The 15,870-nt window shown below is 43.7% G+C and overlaps 1 protein-coding gene across 1 annotated transcript in view; it reads right to left on the reverse strand.

Moving 5' to 3' along the window:
* Positions 1 to 15,870, reverse strand: part of LOC139649911 (thromboxane-A synthase-like) — a 49,737-nt gene that overhangs the window by 31,672 nt on the left and 2,195 nt on the right. The window contains exon 2 of the mRNA XM_071526424.1: positions 2,452 to 2,545. Within this exon, the coding sequence (XP_071382525.1) occupies positions 2,452 to 2,545 (94 nt within the window). The remainder of the gene's footprint in view (positions 1 to 2,451; positions 2,546 to 15,870) is intronic.

Raw genomic sequence — 15,870 nt, forward strand, 5'->3', positions numbered from 1 at the left:
CTGTCACAGCCTCAGCCTTCCCTGCCATCACACAGCAAGGGGGCTCCACTGCCATCTTTTCCAACCCGACTGCCCGAAGCTGCCAGCTGAACAAGTTCATTCATTCCCTTTCTTCACTTCACTCACAGAGCGTTCAAATGTTCACAGTTTATAAATGAAACTAAACAGATCTCATGTTGATTTTTATTTTATTTATCTAAATTTTGGTCATGCAGATTATAGTTTCTGTATCAGCTTTTCTTTTAGGCAGAGTCTTCATCTACACCATTTTAGTTTCCGTTAATTATAATAACCTTGGTGCAGAGGCATGCTGCAGAGACAAAAGCAAACATGTGCTTCCATGTAGGAGCAATCAAAGGTTGTGATATTGATAGTGAACGGAAAATACAAAAGAAAAGAAGAATCTGCATATTTTATGGACTGTTGTGTCCATTTGAAGTGAAATGACCATTCAATCTGATATCAGGCAACAAACAAGTGGTCCCAACTTTAAGTTAGTTGAGGATGTATTGAAAAATGTATGCGTCTAATTATTAAACAGAATGTATGCTTTATTGTTTCTATTACATACCTGTTGCAAAAATATACAAAAACCTGTTCTATTGTACTTTTAAAAATACCACCCCTATCCAAAATACTAAAACTAGAACTGAAACCAAACACTAATTAAACATTTAAACATTTAAAACATTTACTGTAAACATTTCTCAAAAAAAAATCAAAAAATCAAAAATAAAACTACCAAATCCACACTGAACTAACAAAAACTAAACAAATTGAAATAAAAATTGAAAGCTATATAAAAATAAAAAGTAATGAAAAATCCAAAACTATAGCAACCCTGACACACACTCACACACAAACACACACACACACATACACACACACACACACACACACCTGTTCTACCTTGCCCCTGTGGGCCTTGTGGCTGGTATCATTAAAGCTCTTTAAGTGAATCTTCTTCAGACCCAAACGCTGCAGAATCATTAGGCAAGGCGAGGCTGCATGCATATTTAACCACGGCCAGCAGCCCTCCCACAGACTGAGTGAGACTGCAGCTCAGCTAACACTCCTCAAGGAGAGACAGTGACACCGGCCAGGCTGTTGAACAATAGACCAGAAGGGGCAAGTGGGAGAGGGAGGGAACCTGGTCGAAAAAGAAGATAAGGGGAAAACCCAAGAGAAGGAGAAGAATGCACTGCAAAAGTATCCATTATGACAAATTATTTAATCTTTATTGAGTCTTAAAATATTACTTTTCATGAAATAAGTGGGAGAATTGTCAATGGGGGTAAGATCATTTCACTTGTTCCCAATGCAAACCAATTTGAACAAGAATTTTATTGAATCAAGTGCCATTTTCTTTGGGAGTGATCTGCCATATTCAAGATATTGAGATTTGTTTAAAAAAAATACAGAAACATGAAACTGCATTGGAAACAAGCAGAAACATCTCACCTCACTAGCAGACTTTTTCACTTGCTTTAACAAATGTAAAGTTTGTAATGTACAGGAGAGACATACAGAAAGACAGAAAGAAAACAGAAAGATTCAAAGAGAAGACTCAGAAGACAACGGACCTACAGGGAAGCAGAAAGACATGAAAACAGAGAGAAAGACACAGAGGCAGAGAGAGCTTCAGTGAGAGGCTGAGGGTGAAGGGAAAAGCCATGGCTGTCACAACCAAGCGGGTTAATACTGTATGTCTGCAGTGAGAGCGGCAGGGGGTCGCGCCCACCTTGCCCGGCCCACTGAGTATTGATCCCTGATCCCCATCAGGATCTGCTCTGCAGAGACACATCCACATGCTCTCTAATGTTACACGACAACATAGAACAAGAGTACATATCCTTCTTAACTAAGAACTGGTTATCCTTCATTTTTGCCTTTTTCATTTTTCAAAGTCGCTGTGATAACAGCATAGAAATTATTCATACGAATACAGACATATTTTGTATATTCAAGTGTTAAACTGATAATCCCTTCAGTGAAACACATGGCATTGAAAAACCTCGGTGTCTTTGTCACCATGGCAGAATTGAGGCTGAGATTAAATAAAACGTTATTAATTCAGTGATATTAAACACGCCCACTTTCCTTTCCTTCCTTTTACATATTCATCATAAAACTAATGCAATTATCAATACGTAAATCTATTTAGCGGTCACATGGTACAAGAAGTCATTACTTGTGAACCTTCTTTAATGAACAAATCTAATGAAGTGCAGTAATATGTTGGAAGCAAGATTTCTCTCACCTTAGGGGGTAACATGTCTGTGTGTGTGAGTGTGTGTGTGTTTGACTCAAGGTCTTAAGTGGTTTTGACACGGGTGAAATGCTTTGCTGAAGACAAAAGACTAGAAAACCAGAGGAAAATCTCACAAGTTGGATGCAGAATGCACAGCAGATGTTAGAGATTATATCAAACCTTCCACAGCCATGTCTTACCTGGCGAAACAGCAAAGTGTTGCCCAAGAACGGTGATGGCTTGGGATGTTTGATTCCACATCGAGAGAGGACCGAATAGGGGAAGACTGAATACCTAGGAGAGAGAGAGTAAGAGTGCAGAGGTGTCTTGGTGAGTGATGAATAAAAGCCAACAGAGTAAAGAATTCCAACCAAGATTACCACATCTAATCTCCTGGATATACCGCCTAAGCAGCGCCTCACATAAACACACAACATTATGACACTTGAAGGATTTATTTGCTCGGGGGAGTGTAAAAATCCCCCAAAACCTCTGCCATGCATTATTCATATGTACATCGGCACGGTTTCTGCTGACGCGCAAGTCCTTGGACGTGCGGGGAGGACTTCTGTATGGGACTTTGTTTCAGGGGCATTATGGGATGTGGCGGGACGTTATTCAGTCATGTAATACGCCTCGTCCGTCTGGTGTCTGCTCTGCGGCTTACTTAAGAATTCCACAGAGAGAGGAGAGCAGCAGGGATGGATGTCTTGACCGATGAAAGGCCAATTACTGAAAGGGTTTCCTCCTTGTGTGCTGGGAGGAAGAGCGCGGTGACGGCGTTTACAGACAGCAAATAAAGCTGTTAGACTGAAAGCACAAAGACACAGACGACCTCGACCACAAGCCTGAACACGAACACACACCTGAGGACGCGCACACACATATATGTACACAAAAACAGCAGAAATGTAATGTCAGATCATATTTATGGACAAGTCACATAAAATCAAGAGTATTCCAATTTCACATCTTACTAAAACCCACCAGAAAAGGACCCAGCAAGAAAAGCCATACACCAGAAAACTACAGTACTCTATCACTCCCCCCCCCCCCCCCCCCAGCCCCCACAACCCTCTCTGATTCTAAAATCTAAAATAGCTTTTACCGTCACTACCATCCACTCCATCCCTTAATCTCTTCAAGGAGATCCATTACCATATTAATAATGAGATGTGAACCGGTCATAGATTAAACCCAGCAATAAAGCAGCCTGCCAGGCACTCACACTGAGTCATTTTAATGACAGTGTGGTAATTATAACTGTATGTGTCAGACTTGACAGACAGGCCCTCTGCATACATCACATCAGAGTACAACCCCCCACCCACCCCACCCCACCCCACCACCCACACACACACACACAGTATCCTGTTCTACTCCTGCTTCTGTCTCCACATGTTGAATAAAGGATGTGGCCTTAATCAGCTGCTTGCCTGCATTGTAAATACATTATGAAAAACATCCTGGCTTATTCACCTGCTAACTGGCTCTAAGTGAAACGTGGGCCAGTGTGTCAGAGAGCCAGTGTAGAGTTGACCAAGCTAGTGATGGCAGAGAACAGGGTGATGCTGATGCTATTGCTGCTGATTACATCTCTTCAATACACTGTAGCTGTACCACCTGGATATTTCACCCTCTGCACTCTGTAGGCTTGTACAAAACAATTCAAACTTTAGTGTTTCTCTCTTGACTCGTTTGTAGTGGCTAAACACAATACCAGGCCACTCCAAACTAATAAACTAACATATTAACACAGATTATTTTCTGTTCCTCTTGCACACCCCAGGTTCCCACCACTACAAATAACCCAGGAACCTGTGGGAAACACTGACCAGCATGACCAATATGATGCAAAACAACGTCCAATTTCTCTACGCAAACAGAAAATTGCAGAATTTTATGTTGATATAAAGCATTTGGTGTGGGATAGGCTACTCTCAGCAGGAACACTCATTAAGTTATTAAGCTGTAAAACCCCAGATATAATGTACCATACAGTTTACTGTTGCTCTGTGTCTGACACTAAGCTGCTATTGTATTCAATGGATTGTGTTCTGTGGCTTTGAGTGACACAGCGGTTGGCGTCTAATGTGAGTGAAAGCACTGCAGACTGGGTGAGAAACCATGTTTGTTTCCTCTGTTGCCGTGGCAGAGGGCTGTGTGTGTGTGTGTATGATGTGTTTGTGTGTGTGTGACAGAGAGAAAGAGAGAGAGACAGAGAGTGTGAGACAGAGAGAGAGAGTGAGTGTGAGACAGAGAGAGAGAGAGAGAGAGAGAGAGAGAGAGAGAGAGGGAGAGAGAGAGTGAGACAGAGAGAGAAGCTTTGTTTCCTTGTCTCCAACAGCAGGCATGTGCCATTCTTGACTTGGATTCGAGAAAATCAACAAATGTGAGGCCATACAAGCAGCTAGAATTGAGAACAAGCACAGTTTTGTGTGTGACAGGCAAATATCAACTGTAAACAGAGGGATGCATAAACAAGCAGTGCCCATACACTCTGATAGACTATTCCATGCATAGTAACATAGTAAGTATAAATCAGGTTAGGTTACAATACACAATGTGGTTCACACACACACACACACACACACGCGCGCGCGCGCACACACACGCACACACACACACACACACCGCAGTCAGAGACAGCTCAGCAGACATGAGGCAATAGGAAGCCCTATAGAACCCGCAGCAGTGTGTGTGTATGTGCTTGACTGCTCCTGTTGCCAATCTTAGCAGATGGAAGCTCAGTCAGTCAGTCCATAACACAACCTCTGCAGTACCACCACTGATCACTGGCCAGGAGAGAGAAATGAAAAGAGGCAGAGAGAGGGATAGAGGAGAGAAAAAGCTGATTTGAGATTTGTGCCAACAGATTGTATTTGAATTGCATAAATGTGAATTTTTCATTTTCATAATGTTGAATAATTTTTTTTTATTTGTAAGACACAATTTGCAATTGAATCAAATGGCTTGAATGTAATTGAATGTAATTATTACTTCCGCCAACAAAGTTGGAAGGAGGTTATGTTTTCACTCCAGTCTGTTTGTCTGAAAAAGTAACAGCTCTAGATGAAATTTGGTGGACAGTAGTGGTGGGCGGTATATCGCTATATACCTATAAATTTGTGAACCAGTAGAGAATTTACAATACTGTTTCAACCACAACTGAAACGATATTGTGAAATGGAACTGAGCCACTATGCCCCATACGTCTGTGAGAGGAGACATGCAGGAGGAGAGTGAAGCGTGTCCTGTAAACCCCCGACAGGATCAAACCCAACACAATCAAGATGATGAAGAACAAAGGGGAGCAACCTCTGACTGACGCCAGACTGATTTGTTGGCATCTGGAGATTGAAATTTGATATATAAGTAGCAGAATTCTATTGTCTATTGTGTTTGCGCAAAGTTTGCGTGAATGTTCCAAATAAAAAGATATATGACGTTATTGTCCAAAATTCTAAAAATACATTTTATTAAAATAAAATTTGTCTATATCGTCCACCACTAGTGGCCAGATAGCCCTTGGCCCAATGATCAGTTAATTAGATTTTAGTGATGGTCTGAATCTAGGACTTCCACTATTAGACAATTATCGTTTTTTTAGCCACGACTACTATGCTGCATTTCAGTTCTGGTGGGAAAGTCTGACATCTGTGACTTCCGAGTCGGCTCCTAAACAGCACTGCATTCATGGGCTACTTCCTCAGAAAATAATAAACATAAACAATTACAAGGCTCCAGCTTTGTAAGTTGGAGAATTGTTCAGAGTTGTCGTTTTGCGCTCTACTGAGTGCCTTCTAGTTACTGAATCCAACTTTTAGCTATATTTTCAAATTCACTTTTCTAAATTCACATTGATTTCTCTCAACTCAAACTGAGCTCTCAGAGACACACAACTGGGGACTTCGGAAAAGCAAACAAGGAAAAATTAAATCCACTGTTGGAGATACATACATACAGTGGTACTACTAGTAGTTTTCACTCATCTGATTTCTGCACTTTCTGCACTCACTGATTTCACTTGCTTTCACTACTAACTTTCAGTCAGAAACTTTCACCAAAGGACCAGAAGCCATGTCAGAGAGCATATGTCCGGACCTGGCCACAACTAGTAGAGGTAGTACGCTGTCTGCTTTTCCTGAGTCCCTGGATGTGTGTCTCAGAGAGCTCAATCTGAATTGAGAAAACTGAATTTGAATTGAGACTTAATTCAAAAACTTTATTCAAAAATAATCACATTCAGTTGTTCAGTTGTTCAGCAATTGCATTCAATTTCAAGTTGTGCCTTACAAATTAATTTTTTATTCCATTTATTTAAAAAAAAAAAAAAAATGGAATACAGTGGTTCAATATGAGCATGCCAAATTTAAATTCATGCAATTCAAATGCAATGCTCTGCCGGCTCTTTCCATAGAAGAAGAGCAGACGTTTGGGATAATGGTATAAGAAGTAAAAGAAAAAGAGAACATACTGTATATTAAGGAAGCGAAATGGACATGAAAAAAAGTAATGAGTCAAAATAAGCAGTTTGAAAAGGCCTCTGGCAGGGGGTCTGGCAAGGACAACAGGACACCTCAGCAGCACTGTGCCTGCAGCTCTACCAAGTCACTTATGCTACAGAAATGCCACACACACACACACACAAGACCATTCCACTGACCCTTCATAACCTTAGGAAATGACCATTATAGCTACGTAACCGCCCCTGCATTAACCTGTGTATTTGTGTGCCTTCATATCTAAGTGTGGGTGTCTTTATTTTCTGTGCTTTATTGGTGTATTTGATTGACTGAGTGTGAGTCATTGTCAGATTCTGTGCTGTTTTCTACTGAACAGAGACAGGAAGGAAGGCAGGCAGGTAAGCCAATCTGTGCTGTGTTCTCATTAACCGCCTGTGGATGCACAGTGAGGTTGATAGAAAGAAAGAGAGAGAAAAAAAAGAAAGGGAGACAGAGGGGAAAGTGGCAGAAAGAGAGAAAAGAGAAACAACAAGACGCACAGAGAGAGAGAGAGAGAGAGAGAGAGAGAGAGAGAGAGAGAGAGAGAGATTTGAAGTCCAATCCTGGAGGTGAGAAAAGGTTTGTCTTTCTCTCCATTTGTGAGCCTGAGAGAAGAGGAACAACCTGCAAAGGGAGCGTTGCTGCTTGATCAGCATGTGCGCGTGTAGCCTACTGCACATGTGTGCAAACTGGCATGTGTGCACGTTTTTGTTGTGTACGTGTGCATGTATGTATCCCAGCCCATCTGTACGTCTTTATGGAGGGGAGTAATTGAGTGGCTGAGGACAGCTCAGCACCACAGGGAGCCAGCTGGAGTTATTGAGGGATGAGCAGTCTGCCTCTGGGAGCCAGCATCCCTCTCTCTCTCTCTCTCTCTCTCTCTCTCTCTCTCTCTCTCTCTCTCTCTCTCTCTCTTTCTCTCTGCAAGAGAGGTAGGGGGCAGAGACACTGAGGAAAATTGGGAGGGACAGAGAGCCAGAGAGTGAGAGAGAGAGAGAGAGAGAGAGAGAGAGAGAGAGAGAGAGAGAGAGAGATGATCAGCAAACCTCTCTGGGAGCTGCATCTTCTCCACTAACACAAAGCAGGAGGAGAGGGGTGGGGGGGTGGTGTTTGGGGGGGCGGGGGCGGGGGCGGGGGTGGGGGGGGGGGGTAGTGGAGGGTAAACCCACCTAAATCCAGTTTAGCCACCTTTTTTTAGGCTGTCATAAATCATTATGAGCAAAATTCGTGTGACACATCATGGTAAGCAGTATCAGACCGATGTGAGTTATCTGACAGAATGGATCTTCTGTGAATTAATTTTTTTCTGCATAGATCATTGATTTTCCTGTATGTATCGGTGGTTGTTTTGACTTTTAATGATCACAGACCGGAGGTCATGGTATACCTTTTTATTTACCACTACATCACTGGGGGGGGGGGGCATAGGTGAACAACAGGGCTGAAAGGAGAGGGGTGGGGGGTTGAACAGATTAAAAGATTAGGAGAGATGTATTATGGATAGACAAGCCGAAGGAGAGGGATGAGGAGGGAACAAATTGGAAAAATGGACAAAGGTAGAGAGGAGAGAGAAAGGTTAGAAAAGGGCAGAGCAGTAGGGGAAGAAGGGGCAGATTCAGAGGATGATGGAGGACAGAGTCGGAGAAGGAGACTGGCACGGAGAGATGGGGGGGAGAGCAGAGATGGATAGAGTTAGCAGAGGAGGGAGAGACAGAATGATGAGGAGGTATGGCTGCATGCCGTGTGGAGAGGGGCTGTGTGACGTCCATTGCTCATCCACACACGTCACCCACACACCCGCTACACACAGACACACACACACACACACACACACACACACACACACACACACACACACACACACACCACAAGTATGTCATGGCTATTTCACCTGATAACAAAGAGACGTCAGGAGCATCTAGTGATGCATGGAAACAATGCTGCTTCCAACACATAATAGAGGCACCCTGAGGAAACCACTCTGCCAGGACTCCTACCACATGTCTCCCAAACACAAAACAGAGAGAAAAAAATGACTTGGTTATGAAAAATATGAAAATACAGGGGAACAGGAACATATTTTTTTGTTATGAAAAGGTTGATCTCCCTTTTTTCTCACTCTATATGTAGTATATTCTCGTCAGAAGAAGGGAGGAATGTGTGTGAGGAGAAGTGATGATGGGTAATTCAGTGGTCATCAGGCCTGAAGATGAAGCAGGCTCCTTTTATCGGGCTGCAGCAGAAATCTGATCTGTCTGGGATCAGGACGCAGGGTCTCAATTAAGCACCATAGTATGGAGTTTGTACTTGGCAATACTGTGTAATGGAGTCTGTTGAGAAGAGGACTCTCAAACCCATGCATGAACAACACCGCATGGGCTATTGTTGGGGTTTGACTCCCAACGATAGCATTGGCATTCTAAATATAGAGAAACGACTGCCTGCAATCCTGCGAGGGGCATTTTTTGAAGCCTCTTCTAAAAGGCACTAGAGTCCTGTTAGCATTTGGTAGCAATATTAGTGCAAGTCATTGCACTGCTCACTCATAGTACAGCTAATGACAGTACAGGTATGGCTTTACATGGCTTACATGATGTTTTGAGAGAAATTTCCATTTCCAGTTGATTTGCACTAGCATCACTAACAAATGCTAACAGGATTTCTTGAAAACTTGAGTATCCTAAGAGGACACTGGCTTAGTGATCAATAGGATAGGCTTCTAAAATAATAAACCTTCCCTTTAAAAAAAGATTCGTCAGACAATGGAACATGTGCCAATCAAACCACCAACAGCAAATAGATAACCGTGACCCTTAATGGCGAAATATTTACAGCACATCAGTTGAAACAAAACAGTTAATGGGATCCATTTCCTTGGAATTCAGGTTGTGAATCTATTACTGAAATGCAATAAAATGTAAATATAGAAAAGACAATAGACGCACCATATACAGTCAGGACTGACAGTATGCTGTCATCAAGATAGACAACCTAGCAAATATTTTGTATGCAAAAGTTTTAATCAAATGGAGTTTTATCGCTGTCATGTGTGTTTTCCACCTCAACCGCCCACATAAGTTCAATTTAAGGTGCTATATAATTACACTCGGTTTACCGTAATTCTCTGCAGTTTCACTTCATGAATAATCTGACATGATGACATGATGAAGCTGCGAGCAAATCCACAAACAATATTATCAGCCCACACGCAATCACAGGATTTTATAATATTAGTGGTGAACATAGGCTTTCTGCTGTGATCGACTGTGAGGAGTGATAGGTGACAATTTAAAAACACCTACACACGCAGAGTGTTATGCACTTCAAACTCGGGGGGGGGAGAAGCAAAATCACTCCATTTACTAATGATATCACTTCAACTCGATATCAGTTGAAACTCTCAAACCCTGAAAATGGATACAAGGTAGCGCGGGAGGAACGAGGCAAATAGTTCTGTAAATCATCCTTTCACTTCCTGGAAATGTTGTTGGTATCAAAGAGCTTTCTGAGACTGCAGGCGTGACTGTAAATCATACAGAGAGGAGCAGAGATGTTATAATTGCTTTGCAATGCCTGTGATGCCCCGCCAGATTATCCATGTCATAGCTTATTGCTTTTTTATTGTTAAGTGCCTCATAAAAACGGCATCGATATGTGACCATTGATTTGTGCACGGCTGGGTAAGCTCCCCAGATAGTGAACATACATGAACATGCACGTACAAGCACACACTTCTCCTCACTCTCACTCTCTTGCTCCCTCTCCTCTCTCTGCCTCACACACACACACACATACACACACAAAGCAAAGAGAGGGAGAGGAGTGTGCAGGGGCAGTCACATGGACAAGAGGATGCCAGCATCTGATCTGCCTGCCTGAGACCCCCACGCTGCCCTACTGAGACACAAGGCAGAATAAATGGATGTGTCCAGATGGGCAGGTTGGAGAGGGAGAGAGGGAGACGGTTGAACGGGGGGGGGGGCGATGAGCCTCCATGCTGCTGGGTGCTGGGCTGGTGCTGACTGCAGAATACAAAGATAGCTGTAGCATAATTCTTGTCGCAAGTGAGTGAATGTGCGTGAGCGCGCATATGTGTGTGTCAGCGTATACGCACCGTGGAGCATTGTCTGTATTAGCAAAGCTCCGGTTCCCAGGACCTGGCTGGTGGTCACACAGCATTAGATTCACCCCCCCCCCCCACACACACACCCACACCCCCACACACACACACACACACACACACACACACAATACAACAGACACAAAACACAGGCTTATCAGAGAGAGCAGAACACTCCTCTGATTAATAAGCTATGGTACTGCACAGTCACAAGCCAAAAGCACCAGCTCTAACCCAATCTGGCTAGCTCCAGGCTGCGATTCCCCAAAGAAACAAACAAAAAAAAGCTTAACACGACATTCATCTTATTTCTCGTGTAAGTTAATGGAACAAAGATGGCCTTACTCCTGATATGCTTTTGGGAAACCAAGACAGATCAGATCAGCTCAGGCCAGCCCAGCTTGGCCCATCCAGTCGGTGCGAAGCCAAGCTGTGTTTGAAAAAGCAAAGCAAAAAGCAGCTCACCCAGAAAACCCTCCACTGCTACCAATCCTTTATCATCTCAACCTACTGGGGGGGATGACCGGCAATCTCAGCTATTATTCAGTTGCCAGCCAAGCATGAATATTAATTGTTTTGTCTGAGCAAGGGCCAATCTCTTCCCCATAAAAGACTAGATGTTCTTCATTACTGTGAATGAGCTGTCTTCATTACAGAGACATGTTCTTATGTGTATGTGTATGTGCATGTGTGTGCGTGTGTGTGTGTGTGTGTGTGTGTGTGTGTGTGCACGCGCGCTCAGCGGGGGTTTATCTCTGACGTATAGCTCATAGCTCTACATGTCTAGCATTCCTCTGTGTCACATCATCGGTCGTCTAGCACAATCAATCAGGAGAACCCATTGTGCCTCAAAAAAGCCAATGAGCTGCATCAATAACTGAGCCTGCGCTCCCCAGCCATGAATATTCGCCTAATGAAACAATCTCTTCCCGCAACACAGGCCTGCAAGTCAGGAAAAAAAAAACACACACACACAAAGGCATGTACACCGACGGAAATGTCCGCACTTTGTCTCTCTCTCTGTCTCTCAAACATGCACAATTACAAAGAGGGAGGACAGAGGAAAGGAGAGAGAGAGAGAGAGAGAGAGAGAGAGAGAGAGAGAATACATGCACATGCTGATCAATGAGCAGCTTTTTGTCCTTTTGCATGTAAGCTGATGTTGATAACAAAAGGGCAATAGCTGACTGTAACCCATTCACTCTAATTCCCATCCCCCAAAGAGGCAACAACAGCAAGCACTGGGAAGAAATAATGGTCACATTCACTCATTCAAAACATCACACATGGAAGTATCACAGTAATGTCCTCCCTCAAGCAGCCTTCATTTCCATTAAGACAACATATCACTCCCTAGTCCCTATTAACCCAGGGATCCAGGCCATCCGGAGCATGCACTAACTGGAACACTTTCACCAAAAACAGCGTGTTCATCACTTGGCCTCCCCCTATTGCCATTAACCCTGTGCTAAGACCATTATTTAAACACTGAAAGCAGAGCCGGTTATTTGGAGCGACGCAGTGCCAGCTCTCCCATCTATTCTATAGCCCCAGCTGCAGTATGTAGTCTGGGCGCTGTCGAGGGGCTAGTAAGTGACGCTTCATTGAGCCGCCACAAACAACACAAGACAGAAATGAACCGCTGAGGCAGGAGAAAGTGTGTGTGTGGGGGGGGTGTTTTTCCTCTGAAGGAAAGCAGAAAGAATGACAAAGCAGGACAGGTAGTAGAGCGGGAGAGAGAGAGAGAGAGAGAGAGAGAGAGAGAGAGAGAGAGAGAGAGAGAGAAAGACAGTAGGAAAGGGCATGAGGGAAAATGAGAGAGAAGGTTAGTGAGGGGAGGCCATTGCTAATGATTTTATTTGTTGTGCGTATGAATAAGTCATATATGCCACTGACGCGGGAGCGTGACCAGACAGTACGTGTTGGCCCGTCCCACTGAGGAAAGAGAAAGACACGCCATCCCTACTTACCTGCCTACCTGCTTACTTAGCGCAACACAAAAGATGCATGTGACCCATAATCCATCGCCTTTCCACTCACTGTGAGTCACATGGATCCCCCCTGCCTCTGCCACCTCTGCCTCTCCTGCCCACAAGCACACACAGACGCACGCGCACACACAACCGTGCATCCCCTTCCCACAGAGTACAACATCCACCTCGACAACAACAGCGATATTTACAGCCAGGGCCCCCCCTGGGAGGCTGGGTTTCTTGTCACGAAGCTGGCCCTCTCGACACACAGGTGACCAAATGATCGCTGCGGGCTGCTTTAAGAGAGGACAGCTATTCTAGATTGCAACAGGAAGCGAGGCGCTGGTGGGAATCCCACATCTGAGGCTCTTCATTCCCCGTGAAACAATAACAAAGGCCCGGCCTTTGACGTCAGCGTGGTCGTAAAGACCGAGCTGAGACTAGAGATTAACGGGAGCTCTCTGAGGGGGACAGACCCTCTTCCTGCCGAGGGTCTGATCTTTGGTGGGTTACAAGTCTTGAAAGAAGTGGAGCAGTTACAGGGAGGGATAGAGAAAGACAGAAATAGAGAGAGCTATTGTTAATAGGCTGTTCACTTAATCAGGTCTCATTGTTCTTCGTAGGTGCCTATTGTTCATTACACCATATCAGGCGCTAATGTTGATGAAATGAATAATCAGTCTATACCAGGAGGGCTGACAACTAATCTAAGCTTCACTGATAACAATGAAGAGCTAACAAGTTCACCTTGTACTTGCACAGTCCCAGCGGTTTGAGGGGCAGTTGAGAAGGCAGGTTTGAGGGAAGGGGAAGTGTGTCTGCTGTCCAAGAAAAATAAACGGATATACTTGAAGCTTGACTACACTACAGTATGTTCTTTCAGTTGATTTGGAAGAAGATGTACTCTTCTAATGGGTCAGTGTGATCCTGTAGTGACTGACCATGTTTACTCATGTTAATTGCCCATTATCAAGGAAATAGCGAGGAAACAAGAGATTGCCAAGGAGACGTGCGTAGTGATATAATTAGACGGCGTGATGGATGAGCCGTCTGATGAGCCTCATTTAAACAATAAGCGTTCGGCAGGCCGGCCAATGACAAGTCAAACTAGGTGAAGGGTGCTGTCTACTGTCCACTATCACAGTGATCCAAGCGTGTGTCTATGTACGTATGTGTGCTTTCATCTGTGTTTGTGTGTCCATGTAGATTCATGTAATCTGCTTGTGTGTGTCAGTGTGTGTGTGTGTGTGGGGCTGCCTCCAGTCCCAGGCTGCGGGGTGGAAGCAGTGGGTTGCTTTATGATGCACAGTCTTTTGACACCTTAGCAGGAGCTACTGACTCCCTTGTCAGTAGCTTCATCCTCAGTGGGGGAAGTGAAAGCTTGTTTATTACTAGGGCTGTAAAGGCTAGCAGCTCCTCCTATTTAGCACACTCATGGAGCAAACAACCAGATGCACAAATGAACTCACACATGCGCACACACACACACACACACACACACACGCACAAACACCCTCTAACAAAGCCCCGACCCCAACTACCAAACAATTCCTGCAGCTTTGGTGGAGAACGTACATGCAAAGTGCAAACTATTCACGTCAGCAATCATTCGATTCAGATTTGCAAGGGAATATCTAAGCCAACTGCTGATTTCAATAAGTAACACAGCCGTGATTTATAGATTTAATCCCCCACAGGCAGCCGGTAGACTCGGCTCTAATGAAACACATTGGTTTGGATGTGATCTGAAGAGTCCAGATAGCTACGCCATGTGGAAAAGAACATATGGATCACTGAGCTCCACGCCAGCATTCCTGAACAATCTGGACAGAACATTGACCGTTTTATCACCACCAGGGACCGAGTACACCGAGGAGGCATCCAACCACTTGTTTCCTGGTGGGATAAGCAGTAGACATCCTATCTGCCCTCCTCTGAAAGAACAAGAAAAGACCTCTTGCACACTGCTTCTTTGAAGCTTCATTTTCCTATGTTTTGTAGCTTTGTCTCATTCAAAGCGTTGGAGAATGTTTGTCAGAACATTGGGTAACACTTTAGATTAGTGAACACATATTAACTATTAATAAGTTGCTTATTAACATGCATATGAGTAGTGTATTGGTCATTACAAACCACTTATTAGCACCTTTCTGCACTATTGTATACTACAAGTAGAGCCCATTAACTATGGGTTCCCTCAATAGCCTGCTAACCTCCTAATTAGTGCTTAAAGCAGTCAGTAAGCAAGTTGTTGCACATGAATCAGGCTCTTAGTATGCTTTGCTCAGTATAGGGGTTATAAGGTGCTAGTGTCATATATTAGTGGGGGAAATTATTAAACTATTGAGGGAAAACCCATAGTTAATTGTTAATATGTGTTCCCTAATCTAAAGTGTTACTGAAAATTGATTTATTGATTTTATCTCACAACGTATAGCTCATTTGTCTAATAGTCATTATAAGATCTCATTTAAAATGATCATTGTTTAAGGAGATGTTGGTGGTTTGTACAGCCAAAAAACACATCATATCTTAATATGCATGGGTTCAAATCCCATCTCATGCTATACTGTTGTATCTCTCATAGCCACTTTGCTATAACTCTGTGATGATACTGTAACTAATATAGTAACTGGAGGGTGAACTTCCCACACCCTTGAAAAAATCTTTATCAGCATCATCATCGTCATCTTCCTGACCTGTGAGTCACTCTATCCGTGACTGAGATGAGACATTTGGATTTGCAAAACATGTTGTGAGATCATCTGAGAATATGTCATCAGTTCCACTCGCACTGGGCAGAGAATGGACCCCGCTTTAGTTACACCGCATACTCCAGAGTTCGTTTAGCTACGCTACATTTAGAATACTTTATAGAGGAAAACAAACCCTCTTACGTTACAAAAGAGAGGAGAGGAGAGGAGGGGAGAGGAGAGGAGAGGAGAGGAGAGGAGAGGAGAGGAGAGGAGAGGAGCAGAGGAAAGGGGGATTACAGTATGTCACTCTGCCTGGGGGCGTTGT

This window comes from Centroberyx affinis, unplaced genomic scaffold (assembly GCF_046629955.1).
Source record: "Centroberyx affinis isolate AG114_WGS23_722 - 3 ecotype Tasmania unplaced genomic scaffold, CSIRO-AGI_Caff_v1 ptg000111l_1, whole genome shotgun sequence".
In the NCBI taxonomy this organism is placed as follows: domain Eukaryota; kingdom Metazoa; phylum Chordata; class Actinopteri; order Beryciformes; family Berycidae; genus Centroberyx; species Centroberyx affinis.